At 33.9% G+C, this 18,933-nt stretch overlaps 1 protein-coding gene across 8 annotated transcripts in view; it reads right to left on the reverse strand.

Moving 5' to 3' along the window:
- The window catches only part of LOC143067161 (RNA-binding motif protein, X chromosome-like), a 38,974-nt gene extending 29,334 nt beyond the window's left edge, over window positions 1-9,640 (reverse strand). For 5 of the 8 annotated variants that reach the window (XR_012975864.1, XM_076240247.1, XM_076240245.1 and 2 more), the window contains exons 1-6: window positions 9,608-9,640; window positions 4,649-4,775; window positions 3,842-3,948; window positions 3,260-3,621; window positions 1,726-1,775; window positions 211-301 (exon numbers count right to left, since the gene is read on the reverse strand). Coding sequence is in view for 7 of the 8 variants with exons in the window: in XM_076240247.1 (XP_076096362.1) it covers window positions 211-301; window positions 1,726-1,775; window positions 3,260-3,621; window positions 3,842-3,948; window positions 4,649-4,775; window positions 9,608-9,625 (755 nt within the window). In the remaining variant the exon portion in view is untranslated. Of the gene's footprint in view, window positions 1-210; window positions 302-1,725; window positions 1,776-3,259; window positions 3,622-3,841; window positions 3,949-4,314; window positions 4,372-4,648; window positions 4,776-9,551 lie in introns of all 8 variants that reach the window. The other 3 variants (XM_076240248.1, XM_076240249.1, XM_076240244.1) reach the window with 3 other exon arrangements.
- Between the last annotated feature and the right edge of the window lie 9,293 nt (window positions 9,641-18,933).

Below are 18,933 nucleotides of genomic sequence, written 5' to 3' on the forward strand. Positions count from 1 at the left end.
TAAACAATTCACCAAAGTATTATGCAAAGTGGTTAAAGCGTTTTTAATTTTATGTCTGACATGTTGACGACGGATAGACAACGGATTACCATAATACGTCCCATAAACAGGCGTATAAAAACTGCTGCTTATGACTGTTGCTGAAATCCAAATAAAGATATGTGGTTTATTAGAACTAAGATTGTGTTTTGACTATGAATGTGGACATACCTGTCTACTGGTGGACCTCTGTTGTAGTCCCTTGGAGGGGATTGGTTATAGTCTCTAGAACGTGGTGGGCCTCCAAATCTGTCACTTTCACCTTAAAAAAGAATCAATATCAATATTTCATGTCATTATTTCTTTGTTGTAAAAAGTTTTCCTGTTCAGATTGATTGATTAAAGATCGTATTTCCCTGTTAAAATCTTTGCAAGAAAAATTGACAACATTGTATAAGTGCAATTTTCTTTGTGATTATATTTATATCTCATTCTAAAGAAAAAACAAGCTTTTCTAAATCTAATGAATATCACTTAAATCAATAATGTTTTAACAGGTTTAAGTTATTGTAGGTTCTCATTATTTACATTTTGTAAAGCAAATTAAGACCTCAATGCCCATTCCATCAAATGTATGGGGGAAAGAAGGTATTTTTTATCTGACCCCAGCATGCATACATTTTAAATTGGATATTTCATTTAAATGTTCAAGCAATTTGTCTTAAATAACCACCACCCATCAAATTTTAAGAAAAGCGACGTCCTCCCCCCTTTCCTTACAATTAATTCTAGAAAAGCCCTAGGTATAATAATTACAAACTCAAATTAATATTTCGATTATAAACATTCTACTAATTTTCTTTTTTTGCATTAGCATATTTGCATATGTGGATCCAGTGTTTTCCTTTTTTCACTAAGGTAAGGTGGGTGTTTAAAAAAAATCACTTGCAACCGGGTGGGTTTTTTTAAAATGTCCAACCGTTTTTGTTTTTTTTTTACTGTGGGTGCACGTAGGGGTCACAAAAATAAAGATTAGTATAATATTGACATTTAATGGAGTTGTACAAACATAAATAGAAGTAGTCATTTCATTTACAAATTAATGCATCAGCATGGATTTAACAACAACAGACTTAAGTTCTTTGTTTCTTTGTCCACACTTTTTGATATTATTTATCAAAATATGTCTCTTTTTTTAAATTTCCCCAGATTTTAAGTGCTTCCTTATAATCAAATTCATCTTCATTAGACCCATATCTTTTGAGTTTCTTTTTCGTTGTTTGGTTGACTTTTGTTCAATTTCCACAACTTCAACATTACTATCAATTTTATTTAACTTATTTGGTCTGGTATTTTCTTTATCATCATCGTCATCTGCCTTTCTTTTTCCCCGATTGATAAATGAAAACATTGAAATTTGATGATTGGACACCATCTTTGTCAATGAAAACAAATCAGCAAGGCGCAATTAGTATTTAAATTTTAACAGTACGGAACCGAAAAAAAAAACCTGGAATTTGAATTTGAAAAAAAGCAGACCACCTTCTAAAATTGAAAGGTGGTCGGCACACCCAGCTTAAATGCCGAATGGAAAACACTGGGATCTAGGTGCCCCCCTTCTTTTATGGGAAACATTTGGATGATTATACAGGGAATCCCTTTTTTTAAGGTCAGTCAGTGCAATAAAAAGTTCTGAATCTGCCACTGATTTATAATTATGTTGTGTAATATTTTCTAATAACTTACTTCTTCTTGGCGGGGGATCAAAGTCTCTTCTTATTGGTGATCTGTCTCGTCTGAAAAGAAATAAGGCAATGCTATAATTTGCTAAATCAAAAATTTTAATGGTCTTTCAGTATTTGAGTCAAGAGTAGAAACTGTAAGCTAACTGCTCACAAATAATATCTTGCTATAAGGTTTTGCTTAACAGGAAGTTAGAAGCAATAGATATGAATATGCACCATGATTGCATGATACACCTCTCATGTTTTCAAAGAATAAAGTTCCATTACTCAGAAATTTCTAAAAACCTAGTGAGGTCAAGCAAATTGGTTAAAGTGTTTTTAAGGTTCCACTAAAGTCAAAATATAGGACACTTCATTAACATCTAAACTTTGCCTGTATTTTTCAACCTATAATGAATAAAGTCATAAATTATAAGAACATATGTTCATTTAAACATACTTTACATATACACACTGTGTAAATTGTAAATAAACTTGAAATTGTTATGTTGTGGCCAAACCGGTTCTTGGGGTGAACACTAAATTTTCAAAAAAATCTGCAGGCCTGCAAGACGACTTAATTTGCTTAAAATTGGTATGGACGAATACTGTTACATATAATGCAGGGCAAGCTCATGCTAATTTGTCACATACATATGTTTTAATGGCATATTTGTCCAATTTCTGTATTGTACCTTCGATATTCGTTCACTTAGATACATGAAATTAACTGAAACTCGAAAATCAATACATTTTATAAAAAATCAACATGCGCTTGCCCTGCATTACATGTAATAGTATTCGTCCATACCAATTTTAAGCAAATTAAGTCGTCTTGCAGGCCTGCAGATTTTTTTGAAAATTTAGTGTTCACCCCAAGAACCGGTTTGGCCACAACATAACAATTTCAAGTTTATTTACAATTTACACAGTGTGTATATGTAAAGTATGTTTAAATGAACATATGTTCTCATAGTTTATGACTTTATTCATTATAGGTGGAAAAATACAGGCAAAGTTTGGATGTTTATAAAGTGTCCTATATTTTGACTTTAGTGGAACCTTAAGCAATTGTTCAACATGTTGATTATGAACAGACAGATGAAAAAAGCAATGGTATACCATTGTTTATCTGTATTGTTACGATCAAGTAAAATGATTTTCCTATACAGATATTTATTGTGCAATCATATATTGAGCAATCTTTTTTTGTACATTTTGTGAGTCCACTGTTAAAAATAATTCAAGGCAGATGACACCCAACTACTTATTTACCCTGTCACATATTAAAGTCCGGAAACTTAGCATCAGTTATCTTTTGTTATTTTTTTGTTGTCGAGATGTAATCACATCTGTGAAAGGTATTTATTTTGCCCCAGACTGCATAATTGTCTCATAAAATCATATTTTTTTTCGAGTCAATGGTGTTACCAATTATCCATGTTTAATAACACTTAACATCAACTTGTTTACCAAATGTGTAATCATGGCTTTGATTTTGATTACGAAATTTTCTATTTTAACATATTAGATTATATCTAAATATTAATAAAGACCTCATTGAACTACCACCGCCTCTGCTGCTGCCTCTACTTCCTCTGAAACCTCCACCACCTCCACCTCGTCTATCACTCATTCCAGAGAATCCTCTCCGATCTCCAAATCCACCACGACGGCTACTTCCACCAGCTCCACGTCTGGCTGAAAATCCACCTCTTTTTTCAAAGCTGTTACGTCTATCTCCTATTCCTCCACCTCTGCTGTAACCTCTGAAACTTCCACCACCTCTCCTGTCTGAACTTCCTCTTCTGTCATCTCCGTTTCTCATTCTTGTGTCTGGACTTCTTCGTCTAATTCGTTCACGTTCACTTTTTGGTTTTACTGCTTGCTCCACGTGAATCACTTTCCCGTTTACTTCCTGTTGATTAATAAATAACTAACCTACTATATTCAAGGCTTGTTTTGAATTGAACTAAAAAAATTATATCTTTTTTCTATTTTCAGTGACTTTTCTGGGCACCATGTGTGTTAAAATGGGACAGCTATATATTGTAAATTCAGTAATTATCAGGTGTTTATCTGGTTCATTTAGACGACTTGAATAGTTGTCTCATTGGCAATAGTTATTCAATATTTACCTTTTTATCTAAATCTTTCACTGCATCTTCAGCATCAAGTGGGTTTTCAAAAGTTACAAATCCGTAGCCTCTGGACTGACTGGTATCTTTTTCTCTGATTAGTATGACTACAATGATTATACACAAGTTATTTACAGCTATGTCACAGAAATCATTATCAATAATAATCTTTTGGTTGTTTCATTAAAACATGTCATGCTATAGAAATAGATTGTTATTTGAAAACATATTTACAATTGATGACAGGAGTTAATTTTAGGTTTTAATCTTAATATTTTTAAATTTGTAGAATTAGAATGTCTAAAACTCAACATTTCAAAAGAAGGTTTGTAGTTACAGAATGCAAATAGTCTTAATGGAACAACCTTTGTTTCCATCCTGTTGAGTGCTACTTCAAAGAAATGTCATAACATTGCATCTGGCATTGATAAAAATTACCATTTAATTGTATTAAAACAAACTAAACTACTTACTGAATCAGATAATAAATGGTTAATGATTAGTTGCATGCATGTAAATTAGGCCTCAATCTGAAATTAGACAACAACTTACATATTACAATAAATAAATATACATCATATAGATTAAATTTTTTGTAAGTTATTATGTACATGTCATTGTCTTATTTGGTTACTGAGGCCACACTTCACAATAATTGCTTAAATTTTATTTACACTAAGGTTTATTATCTATAATATTCACTGGCATATAATGTGCTTTTTTAATTTATTTTAGAGTAGGAAACATGAAGTTATAATACACTATCTATGTATCTTTTTAGTAAAGAAATATTAAAGATGTTTGTACCTTCTGTTACACGACCATAAGCAGTGAACTTTTTTTCTAGATCTTCTTCAGTAACGTCAGGTGTCAGACCTCCTACAAAGACTTTACCAGGTCTGTCCTTCTCTTGTTCATCTATTGGCATCAGGGTCTAAAAAATCAAACGTCAAGAAATTAAGTAAATTGCCTACATAAATATCAAGGTGCCATATTAACCAAATAGAAATGATACAACAAAGAACTGCATGAACTGTAACAACAGCTTATTTTGGAAGCAAAGCACCATTTTATCATCCAATGAAAACTTTCATATCAATGAAATGTTTATTATTTATAATATAAAATTTACAATGGAAATGTATGTTTCATACAAAGGTTTACATGTACCTAGACTACTTTGCAAATGAAATTTGATTGAATTAAAAAATCTTTTTATTACAATAAATTAGAAGCGGAATAACAGTGGGGTTTTTTTTTTTTTTTAATATCTACGCTGTGTATAGACAGTTTAGTTAACTAGTGGCTTTTGATGTATTCCCCAGGTATGAAACATAGAGATGCTCTTGGTGTCTTTTCTTCACATGTATTATTGTGTGCATAGTTTTTAGAACTAAAATCTTTTATATTCACATAGAAAAGAAAAATTATACTACATAATATTGTGCACAGTTGTGGGCCTTTCAATTAGTTAAAAATACAACAGAAAAAAAACCAGTAAATAACTGCAGTTTAAAATTGAAAATATTGCAGAGTTTATGAACATTTACTTGGTCCATTAACATTACCCTTCTTATTAGTTTTTGATAAATAATGCAGCCATGATGAACAACTTTTATGTCTCTTATTCATGATTTTGGTTTACAGTGATATTGTTTGCCTCAAATAACAGTCGAAATTCTGCCTTTTCCCCTAGAGAAAATTCCCAATTACTAAAAAAAATGGCTTAAAATTCCTCCCAAAAAGGTCTACATTTTCCCCAAACAGTGATGGCATTGGTAGTAATGTTTGTAAATATCGTATTCATGTTATTATTTTGATATTATAAAGCACTTTTGAAATCCGGTTTTCTGGATCTCAAACTTTGTAACACATATGGTTTTCAATGCATTAAGTACCATCATTGCTTCTGTTTCTTTCCCCTCTCCGAAAAGTACCTTCCAGTTGAAAATGTCTGACAACCAAAATATACATGAAAAAACAGTGCAAAAAAGACAGCAAAGGTCAGCCAATAAATCGGAGATGTGTTTAGAATAATATTTCCCAATTTCAATAAAAAATATGCATTTTTCCCAATAAAAACGGTAGAGGTAGTTTTGAAAAAAGACAACAATATCACTGTAGCAAAATTTTAAAAGTAATCTGAATTTAATGTCATTTCATTGCTCTGTTAGGCCATGGAGACTTAAATATTACATTATATTGCAATAAAATATCTTCTCCTTGCTGTGTGACTCACCATGGCCAAAAATGACTCGCTTTCAAAAATCCATAACGAGAACCCTGGTATGTATGTATGTACTTGAAGATTCCTCCGATATCCGAAGAACCCCTCGAGAGCTGCGAGGGTACAGTGGAATCCATGTACACTCCCTATCGGAATTAATGGAGATGTGTCACTAACGTATTTACAATGTTTACTATTTACAAGGACAATCCCCACTCTATCAACAAGGAGTGTAAGGACACCGGGCAGAGTCTGTTATTATGGTGGAGGAAGCCGAAGTACTCGGAGAGAAACACAGGGCTGATCGGCAGGAACAGACAAACCGAAGAGATATCAGCAGATTGATCTCCAGGTCAAAGTTGGGAGCAACTTCTTCTTTTGTTACAGAAAACCATCAACGTACTGATGTTAACTTTGACCAACCAAGGCCCCCATAGTACCCATGCTAGTTTAAACTCCAGTCTGGGTACCAGAGATGTGTGTTGGAGGGTGAAAATCACCCTTCTGATGTAATGATATTTTTAGCATCCCGAGTAAGGATCGAACTCAGGACCTTCATCACTGTAGCCATCGGTCTAAACCACGAACTCGCACTAGTATTCTGCTCTGACAGCTTTGGGAGCTGTTAGCAATAAAAACATTCTTTTCTATAGTCGGCGTCAGCTGAAATTCGTAGCGGTTATCATTAAAAATAATCTAAACTATCAATCGCGTTCACTCGAGATATAGTTTTTCACATTCCATTCATAAATCGCAAAAAGAAAAAACACTACTGACCTACTCTTTTAAGTGATTGCACGGTGATAATCCTGACCTTCACATTTTCCAAGACGATTTTGAATGGTAGAATCTGCCATTGTTTTTACCGGAAGTGTTTCCGTGGAGTTCAATTTCATAAAATTTGCATAAAAAGGTTGGGAACAAACCCCCTGTATGGTGATTATACCTCTGTAGAGGGATAATCCTTCTTTAGAGGGATAAAATTATCCCTCTATAGAGGAGTATTTTTGTTTGCACTGGATTTAAAGCAAATTAGGGCAAAATGGCATTATCTAGTTATATTGGCTATAATCTCCAGCATTATATGCATCAACATATGCACTTTACTAAAAATTTGGATAACCAGTTTTCTGCTAAAGTGACAAAACTTGCAATCTATTGTAAACCTATCTGAACACCTGATCAACAACAAAATTGACCTTTAAAATTTCATGTTAAATCTAACAATAGAAATTCTGTTCAGTAAGGCATAAGTGAGTAGAATTTACCTGATCATCACAGCTTTCAATCATGGTGAACAATAGATTTTATATTTAGTCAGATAAGCATCAAACTGGGCATGTGCATATTAAATTAAGTACATCAATTGGTGCATCAACTGTTCCAGGTTACTGCCATAATAAGTAAAGAATGCCATTCTGCCCTATTTTGATTTACTTCCATTTAATCTTCATTTAAACATACTCTACATGTACACGCTGTAAAAATTGTAAATAAACTTGAAATTGTTATGTTGTGGCCAAACCGGTTTTGGGGGTGAACACTTAATTTTCAAACAAATCTGGAGGCCTACGAGATGACTTTTTTTGTTTAAAATTGGTATAGACGATTACTGTTACATGTATTGCAGTACAAGCTAGTGTTTATTTGTCAAATAAATATGTTTCAATGAGATTTTTGTCCAATTTCTGTATTGTACCTTTGATATGCGTTCACTTAGATACATGAATTTAACTGAAACTCGTCAATCACTACATGTTCTTAAAAATCAACATTAGCTTGTACTGCATTATATGTTACAGTATTCATTCATACCAATTTAAAACAAATTAAGTCATCTCGCAAGCCTCCAGATTTTTTTGAAAATTTAGTGTTCACCCCAAAACCGGTTTGGCCACAACAATAAACATTTCAAGTTTATTTAAAGTTTTTACAGTGTGTATATGTAGAGTATGTTTAAATGAACATATGTTCCCATAGTTTAGGACTTTATTCATTATAGGTTTAAAAATACAGGCAAAGTTTATATGTTTATGAAGTGTCCTATATTTTGACTTTAGTGGAACCTTAAGAACATTTCAGGAAACTGCGCAAGTGCACGTGACGAATGTCATATGTAAACAAATGATCCTCATAGAAACAAAGAATTCCAGAATTAGCGGAGTACATAGAGGAAACAAACCGTTTTAGTGGATAATTTGATACAAATTTTGTTTCAATTATCTAATTAACAATTTTTTTATTTTTTTCGCTTCATACATTGATTCTTTAATATTTTTAAAGCGCCACCTACAATATATAAGTAAAAAGGAGGAACCACATTATAGTCGCAGTCACGTAAAATTGGCACCATGTTTTTTGTTAAAAAAATTTTAAATATCAGCCGCGTTTACTCAAGATGATGTTTTTCTTTTAGCGGAAGTAAAATTCTGTCCAAAAATCCTCTACTGTCCTACCTTTTATTGTGTTTGCACTGTATAATCCTGACCTTCACATTTTTCAAGATTATTTACATTGTATAACCGCCATCTTGGTTTCTATGAGGGTCCCTTATTCCATAACATTCGTTACTCTCCGGTAATATCATTGTCATTGATGATACAATTTCCCGCGCTTTTTACGTAAAGATGACGAAAAGCTCCGAGAGACACAAGAAAATGGAGAGCACGTGGAACTCCATGGCAACACTTCCGGTAATAACAATGTCGGATTACACCATACAAATTAATCTTGGATTATGTGAAGGTCAGGATTATACAGTGCAAACACAATAAAAGGTAGGACAGTAGTTGATTTTTGGAATGATATTTGATTCCGCTAATTGAAAAACATGATCTTTAGTAAACGCGGTCGATATTTAAGAAAATTTTGACAAAAAACATGGTGCCAATTTTACGTGACGGTGACTATAGTGATTAATAATTTTACAAGAGAGGATAATTTACAAGAGAGATTACTCTGTCATCACGACAAAGATTGAAAATTGAAGCGGAATTACAATGGAAAACATTCTGGAAAATGTGAAGGTCAGGACTATTACAGTGTGATCACTTTAAAGGTAGGTCAGCAGTGATTTTTCTTTTTGCGATTTATGAATGAATGTGAAAAACTATATCTCGAGTGAACGCGATTGATAGTTTAGATTATTTTTACCAATAACCGCTACGAATTTCAGCTGACAGCAACTACTATATTCATTTAGAACATTAGAAATATATTTCTTCACAGAACCAATTATCCTATTAATTGTTAGAATTGCATATTGACTTATAGCTAAAGTGACTTGGCCATAACCATTTTAGGTTTTCAAGCATTTTTTTTTTTTTTTTTTGTCGCCACCAAACTTACTTCCTTCTGTCTCTGTAATTACGGTAAAGCTGCGCATATTTGTCTTTTCTATGTTATATAATGATTTCAGAAATGATATAGTTTTTAAAAAAATGCAAAACGTCAAAATGTGAACAGAGACATTGCAATATTTACCTATTTTACTATTTTTTCTTTTGCAGCGTGTAAGTTGGAAAAAAATGGCTACTAACCGTTTCACGCACGCGCATGTATGAAAGTTCTGTAGAAGACTCCTTTCTGAGGAGCACCTCCTTATTCTCCCTACTTGCACAGGTCTGCGTTAAAAATATTTTAGTTTATTTTTTTCAAAAATGCGTTACCTTAAAAAAAATAAAAAGATTTTTGATGTCAATAATGATAAAATTTCAATACGTGGGGTTCCAATACTTTCTTTCTTTCTTTCTTATGTATAAGCTTCCTATATTAGGAACACCCCTTACTGGGTAGTAATAGGGAATATTTACATAAGTGCGTAAATCGTAGATTTATTTTAAGTTTTTAAAAGTCAATTAAAATATGGGTTAAATCAGAGACATATATACACATATGTCTCTGGTTAAATCAAAAAACGAAAGTAAAATAAAATAAAACGGTCCAGTAGACGTGCTCTGTACATATAGTGAAAAGGTTAAGAAATAAAAATAACAAACAATTGGGGATGGCAATACATTCAGAGAGCCCATGATTAGAAAATGTACATGTTTGGAGACTTAAAATCTAAAACCATCTTATCAAACATATGTAATGTAGATACTTAGGGTAAATTAAGTACAAAACACAAAAAGTTCCATACAAGGCACAAAATATGCAACATAACTCCGTAACCGTTTTGTAACCCCCATTGACATAGTGGTTACATTGAGGGCCCTCATGGGGTTTTTGATTATGTGATTACTTGGCCGTTTTTTTAATGATTATTTGATTATTAAGCCAAATATTTCATGATTATTTGATTACCTAGGACTGTATTTTTAGTTTATGATTATTTGATTACTAAAGATAAGCAAATATTTAATGATTATGTGATTATATTGGCAAAAAAATGGTGATTATGTGATTACTAGGACCCCCCCCCCCCCCATGAGGGGCCTCTACATTGGTTACACTCATATATATACAAACTATCATATATCATCATATTCAGAAATTCTCAAATCCTAGTACATATCCTCCGCTAGGTTTTTGTACGCACAACTTGAAACTAGCATCCATAATGTGTACTTTATCTGACATCAAACGGAATGCGTTCTTGCTTTGATGCAACCTCAAAGACAAGCTTACGCCATTTATAATTAATCGGTTTTGTTGAAAAAATGTCTGAATGTATAGGTCCCCCTAATTCCAAGATTCGACCTTCTTTTGTGTATTGACCTCTGATATAGAGCCCGGTTTTCCTACCCAACGAACGTTAGGATCATTGGGGCCAGCGGCATCTTTTAAAAACAGTTATGATTCCAACTCTAGGGTCTCACTAATTAGCGACAACAAGCGTCAAAAAGCGACAACAAGCGTCAACAAGCGACAAGAAGCGACAACAAGAATTATTTTAGCGACAAGAAGCGACAAGAAGACTATTTAGCGACAAGAAAACATTTTTTTTTATTAGATATAAAGAAATTTGTATTTAATGTTTTTTTTTTTAAATATACGAGCAGATATGTCTAATTAAAATGTTTTATTATATAGATAGACGAAGAAAGGAAACATTTGTGAGGAAGAAAGAGATTGTGAAGTTTATATTAGTATATTGGTAGATGAAGAAATTAAACATTTGTGAAGAAGAAAGAGATTGAGCTTCTTTTTTTTATTTTTAAATATGAAGAATATGTATAAGATAATGTATGTATCTGTTTTCATCAAAGTCAAAGTATGAATAAACGAATGGAGATATATATGGAGCGGGCATAATGGAATATAATAATCGAAGTTCGAGTCGTAACCTTTTTTTGCCTTGCCCAAAAGGAAATTGAAACCCTGTACCAAAGGGTTCGTTTGATACCGCGCAGTATCAAAGACGTACAAAGTAACTGAATTTATTAATCAAAGGTAAACCGAGTTGCGTTTTAGATTCTAGCAATTGCACAGAGCACGTACTTTTGCGAGAATAATACTGAAATGCTGACAATTTACTTTATACTAAACATAAAAGTTGAATGGCTTCAGTCAGCTTGGTAGAGCAAAGGAAATGCACACTCTATAAAATTGAAACAAAAACAAAAAAAAGGTCAACTTTCCTTTGAAGGATTTATTGAAACAAAAACATGTAATATAATTTCCTTTCTAACAGTATAATTCATTGTTCTTGATAGGAACAACATTAGATGTGGCTTCACCCTAAGGTAATAACAGTACACACAATGTGGAACATCAAATGAGATTAACGAGGCGCGTGTCCCCTGTTTTATTGCTACAATAACATCCAATTAACACCTTCAACTTTGTACACGCGTCAGACTACACAATTACACGCGCCAGAATATACAACCATTGTAAATAGTGAACACCTGTTGAAAACTCAAGATTGTCATTAATTTCCTTTCATCTTCAATCAATATGCATAAACATGATAAATATCGTTTAATGAGGCAATAAGCAAATAAAAAGATGAAAACATTCACATTTCAATTTTCTTTTCCTCTTGTTTGATTTCAGTTCTTTGTATTTCACAATTTGTGTCAATATTTTCAGGACAATGATGCACAAATAATTCATTTTGTGAGCTTAATATATATTGCACGAAAAGAGTTTTAAAAAACAAATTATAAGATAAATAATATGTTCTAAAACACAAGGAAAAGTAATCTCATAATGCAATAATTAAACGTAATACTGGCTGTTATACATAATAAATGATAAAATATTATGTAAATAATGTTTCATTTTTTTCTATCAATTTTAACTTTTTTGTCGCTAAAATTATTTTCTTTTGCATATTCTTTTAATATTTATTGCAATAATTTATTTTAATTTAAAAAAATATGTTTTCTTGTCGCTTCTTATCGCTAAAATAATTCTTCTTGTCGCTTCTTGTCGCTTGTTGACGCTTCTTGTCGCTAAAATTCTTGTTGTCGCTAATTAGTGAGACCGCAACTCTACTTTATCATTGGCACTGGTAGACAGTAACGTATCTATATACGCCTTATATGGATAGTTGGTTACCGTCTGACCAACAGCTGTCTGCTGCAGATAGCAATCCACCTGAGAAAATAAAGAGTGTAAGCCTAGATTCACCAACCCGACGTTCTCGTCTTTAAGAATTGGGATATCATAGGCATCTGCGAGTCGCACTTTAACTTTCAGAGTACTTCTTTTTAAATCCATATATCCGGCAGATTGTGGTGGAATGAGAAATTCCAAATCTGAATAATTTGACAGTTGACTGATTGCTAGATACTCAATAAACTCCCTCCACTGTATGGCGGTATTACTGGGTGGTGGTGTAAAAATAGAAAGCTCATCTCCATGGTTCTCTTCAAGTTGATTCATCATTTTTTCCAGAGAGTTCTATATCGCACTAGGTTTCAAGTTGATTATACCCCGTTTTAGGTTTTTTCACCCGGCCTCTCTCTTATAACTTTTTGTTTCTCTCTTTTCAATTCAGATTTTGCAATCTCCAAGGACTGTGCTACAGGACTCACCAGATTAACGTCTATATTATCTGATAATGAACTCAACCTAGAGCCTCTACCCACGATGTATCTTTATAATCCGGGTGAACTCTTCCCTCTGTCACATCTGCAAAATTTGTTCCCATTTTTATAATCAGGCACGTATGGGATCCATCGTCGTTTGTTATAGTCATAGACTTCTATCGAACCCATCTCTTTCGGAAATGAAGTGTGCAGCATAAACCTCCCGATTTAAACCGACAGGGATTGAGCTCTCCGTCTCTTATGAAAATCTGAATACGATCCATGTCCTGTTGAAGGATTTTCATATAGAATAATGGGTTAAAGATTAAATCCGTTTGCTCATCGTCTTGAATAGGTACATAACGTAAAACACCTAGTGTCGTATTTCGCACGTATGACTATTCTATGAGATCGCAGCAAATATAAATACGTCCCGTAGGACGTTCAAAATCTGACTTGAAGTTGATTTCCGTTATAGCACATTCCCAATGACCATCAAACAAAAAGGTTTTTGGTAAATCAATCACAAACTGTCCTGCATGATTATCCACATGCGTTGTTATCTAATCCCAGCAGTATAGATGAACGTAGAAATTATCCACAGTAGTCGTCTTACACTCTTTTTTTATTTCAAGGGCTCTTATAGTTTTTCATTATAGTTTGATGTATCCATGAATTAAACTTGCCTGGCCAGCCCATCCATTTCACATACACCTTTCCTCTTCTCTTACGCAATACTTTTTCTATACGATAAACGGTATCATCGGTTATGGTCACTTTACTGAGTTCTCCACTTTGAAATGTCCCTTGAATAACAAAACCCATCGTATCCTTCAGAACGAAATAGGGGAGTCCTTTGTCTTTTTCCTATGTTAGCAACTATAAAATACTCCATCGTCCAACGCTCGTCATACTCACGGTCAAACATGTAACGTAATTTTGAAATTCTGACTGACGAAAGGCATACCGAGGTGTTGTTTTGGAGACTTTTTTTCTTTCTTTGAGGTCTAGATTGCATTTTCCATAACCTAATTTCATCTTTTTGAGTCACATTTTTTGGAGCCATCTGTATTGATCGACGAACCGTAGCATTATAACTTTGTGTCACTGATGCCTAAACATCAATCCATCGATGTGACTGATGTCTAGTCATATATCGACTGAGTCTAGACTTTATCGTTTTAATCCCTCGTTCAGCGTAGGATGCTTTTAATTCATTTTCAGTGAAAAACTGGTCTATACTTCTTTCCTGGAGTAGTTTTGCAACCTCCCGGTTTTATATTCAACTTCTTTATCAGAGCGAAATTTAGTTGGCTTTCTACCCTCTCTAAAAATTGATTCCAAGGTATCTCGTATCTCCACTCCTTTGGTGGATCTGAGAACCCGTGTCCATATGAATCGAGAGAAGACCTTAATCGCTAGTACAAAGTAGGCATATCCATCATTGTCTTTAGTGTGTTGTGTACACAGCAGTGTCAATGTCCCATTGGTAGTCGATATATGGTGAGATTACTTGAGCTCGAGGAAATTTTCTATTCACTTGGCGATGAAGACCAAACGTTTCTTGTGTTTCCAACCATTTTCTAATTTTCGTTTTTCCTAGTACATACTTCCCTTCATTCCGCACTGCCTTATATATTTTTTTACACCTGATCCTGGGTGTTGGGGTTGTAATATATCTTCTCCAAATAGTCTTTATATTTCATCGTTATTATGTTCTTGCTTGAAACTCCCTATTATTAACCTTTCTCACAAAACCATGAAATCAACTCGTGTTTCCATGTATCAAGCTCTTTATTATCCATATAGCATCGCAATCGGGTGTTATCATTTCGAGTAAGCCTGTTTTCCCTTTTTTCTCTTCTTTTATGCTTCTTTTTCTCTTTTTTTCTTTTAATATATAGAATCATACATCATCATCATCTTACACATACATATTACATATTATTAAGATATTCAGGACAATGACCGAAACATTCACTACAATTCCATAACCCCTCCTGGTTGTCATGCGTCTGCCAACAGGGAATCATTGTGTTCACTTCTGGTACGGCTTTCTTTATTTCCAGTATCACATCAATTAATGTCTTCCATTCCAGCAGACTTCAAGTGATTCCTTTCTTTGCTGGTTTCAAGATTGTTTCATTAGGTGGATACCAAAAACTGACGAATATTTATGCATGGATAGTCCGAATTGACGCAGACAAAAACATCCTTCCCTATATGAAGACGGAGGTTGACTTAAACTCCCTGCTTTAGATGCTGTATTGCTTGGTGATATTCTGCAACTTATCACAAATGCTGTGCCACCGCAACAAGGGTAGGTTTATGCCTTCTCTGGTAGGTTTTGTAGCATTCTCCCAAATCCGTATATCTATCGTCTTTACCCAATTCCATTCTTTTATCTCCAGATAGCGTTGACGGCCTAATGCGAACATCTTGAATGTATAGCTATCAAATAATCTACATACTTGGAACGATCCCTTTATAGTAGTTACCAACCAGATGCTCCGCAGGGCGCAGCTTTATACGACCGCAGAGTTCGAACCCAGAACATTGGGGCAAGTATGGACACAACATTCAAGCTTGATACATCTCTGAATTTGGATTGTGATTAAATAGTTGACACAACACAGATTTCTGACACATAATGAATGTGGTCTAAGAACTTAAACTTAAAAACTTTAAATTTTGAATTGGACATTACCTATTATGGTCCAATATCCAAAATCTAAATACATGGTTAGATTCAGCATATCAAAGAACCCCAAGAATTCAATTTTTGATGAAATCAAATAAAGTTCAATTTTGGACCCTTTAGACCTCAATGTGCACCAATCTGATAACCGGGCCCAAACATAAAAATCTAAATACATGGTTAGATTAAGCATATATCAAAGAACCCATATATACACTTTTTGTTGAAATTAAACAAATTTAATTTTGGACCGCAATTTGGACCAACTTGAAAACTGGGCCTATAATCAAAAATCTAGATACAGGTTTAGATTCAACATATCAAAGAACCCCAAGGATTCAATTTTTGTTGATATCAAACAAAGTTTAATTTTTGACCACGATTTGGACCAACTTGAAAACTGGGCCCATAATAAAAATTATTAGTAAAATTGAGAATGGAACACCCTTAAAATGTTTAGATTGAGCATATCAAAGAACCACAAGGATTCAATTTTTGTTGAAATCAAACAAAGTTTAATTTTGGACCACGATTTGGACCAACTTGAAAACTGGGCCCATAATAAAAAATCTAAGTACATGTTTAGATTCAGCATATAAAAAAAACCCGAAGAATCAATATTTGTTGAAATCAAACAAAATTTACTTTTGGACCCCAATTTGGACCAACTTGAAAACTGGACCAATAATCAAAAATATAAGTACATGTTTAGATTCAGAATATCAAAGAACCCCACTAATTCAATTTTTGTTAAAATCAAACTTAGTTTAATTTTGGACCCTTTGGACCTTAATGTAGACCAATTTGAAAATGGGAATCTACATACACAGTTAGATTCGGCATATCAAAGAACCCCAATTATTCAATTTTTGATGAATTCAAACAAAGTTTAATTTTGGACCCTTTGGGCCCCTTATTCCTAAACTGTTGGGACCAAAACTCCCAAAGTCAATCCCAACCTTCATTTTATGGTCATTAACCTTGTGTTTAAATTTCATAGATTTCTATTTACTTAAACTAAAGTTATAGTGCGAAAACCAAGAAAATGCTTATTTGGACCCTTTTTGGCCCCTAATTCCCAAACTGTTGGGACCAAAACTTCCAAAATCAATCCCAACCTTCCTTTTATGGTCATAAACCTTGTGTTTAATAGATTTCTATTCACTTATACTAAAGTTATAGTGCGAAAACCAAACGTCTTCGGACGCCGCCGCCGACGACGACGGACGACGACGACGACAGATGACGACGACGTCAACGTGATACCAATATACGAACAATTTTTTTAAATTTTAACGGTCGTATAAAAAGTACTGCATGTTCATTAGTCCATAGAAGACTCACGTTCATTGGTCCGAAAAGAATCACGGTCATTGGTCAGAGAGATAAAAATCCTTGATATCACGTTGATGAATTCCTTTTTACAACGATCATATTCTGCTGTTATCATCCATGCTCGGTCTGGCCATCGCTCGCACAAGTCTTTGGTGAACAGATTCAAAATTAACCATCGCCCTTGGTTTGTTTTTCCGTCTCCGAAAATACTGATAATCAAATAAAGGCAACAGTAGTATACCGCTGTTCAAAACTCATAAATCCATGGACAAAAAACAAAATCGGGGTAACAAACTAAAACTGAGGGAAACGCATTAAATATAAGAGGAGAACAACGACACAACATTAAATTGAAACACACACACACACACACACACACACAGAAATCCTATGAGAATAACTAATATAACATCAAAACCAAATACATGAATTTGGGATAGATAAATACCGTGACACGTCTTATAGTAATGTGAATTCACACTCAAAAATAAGAGAAAACAAACGATGCAACGGAAACACAACGTTAAAAAGTAACATACACAGAAACGAACTATAATATAACAATGGCCATATTCCTGACTTGGCAGAGGACATTTTTAAAGGAAAAAATGGTGGGTTGAACATGGTTTTGTGGCATGCCAAACCTCCCTCTTATATGGCCATGTGAAATATAACATTAAAATGACAACACAACATTACAGGACTACAATATTTCGACGATATTGATCGGAAGTTTTAATGGTTTTGAGCATTGTGTTCCAAATGTTTCTTAGGTCTTGTTTTATCATTCTGTTGGTGTTTGTCATATAGATATATATATTCAACGTTTCGCACTCAAGTTTAAGTCCGCTATCAACTTGATTATGTCTTTAACGTTTTTTCTTGTCTTCTCGAGGTTTATTATCATACGTTTAATGTGCTGAATGTTTAGAACGTGACGTTTTATGCGCTTCTGTATTTCCTCAGTCATATCTCAAATGAAATCTGTTTAACAAACCGCTGGTTATATACGTGTCACTGATGAGTCTAATGTAGACGAAACGCGCGTCTGGCGTACAAAATTATAATCCTGGTACTTTTATTTACTATGAACTATTTACACCACTGGGTCGATGCATCTGCTGGTCGACGTTCCGTCCCCGAGGGTATCACCAGTAGTCAACATTTCGGTGTTGACATGACTATCAATAATGTGGTCATTTATATAAATTTCCTGTTAACAAAACTTTGAAATTTTCGAAAAACTAAGGATGTTCTTATCCCAGGCATAGATTACCTTAGCCGTATTTGGCACAACTTTTTGGAATTTTGGATCCTCAATGCTCTTCAACTTTGTACTTGTTTGGCTTTATAAATATTTTGATATGAGCGTCACTGATGAGTCTAATGTAGACGAAACGCGCGTTTGGCGTACAAAATTATAATCCTGGTACCTTTGATAACTATTTCCTCCTCCTCATGATGCTCCTCCTCCTTAGCTACCGTACAAAGTGTAATGTCTAATGGATCGGTATGTATGCCGTCCGCCCGTTTGATGTACAAATAGTTCCAGTCTATCTTCTCTTGGCGATATGTGAAGATGGTATTGTTTTTCGGTCGCAATCCCATATTGATAGATGACTTTGACCGTCTTGTCTGTGGTACGGAGCGAAACATATCTAACGGATTAACGATTGTATTCTTATTGACTCCTTTGCAACTCAATTTCACTCTGTTTTCCTCTCGACTTTCTTCGGGGTTAGATACTATATAGCTTTTAGAACATAAACCTATCATTTCGTCACCCTCAAACTCTAGCTTGAAAAGTCCAGGTGTTCTTTTGTCATATTTTGCGTGCATGTAACAACAGATT

The sequence above is a fragment of the Mytilus galloprovincialis genome, chromosome 3 (genome assembly GCF_965363235.1).
Source record: "Mytilus galloprovincialis chromosome 3, xbMytGall1.hap1.1, whole genome shotgun sequence".
Classification (NCBI taxonomy): domain Eukaryota; kingdom Metazoa; phylum Mollusca; class Bivalvia; order Mytilida; family Mytilidae; genus Mytilus; species Mytilus galloprovincialis.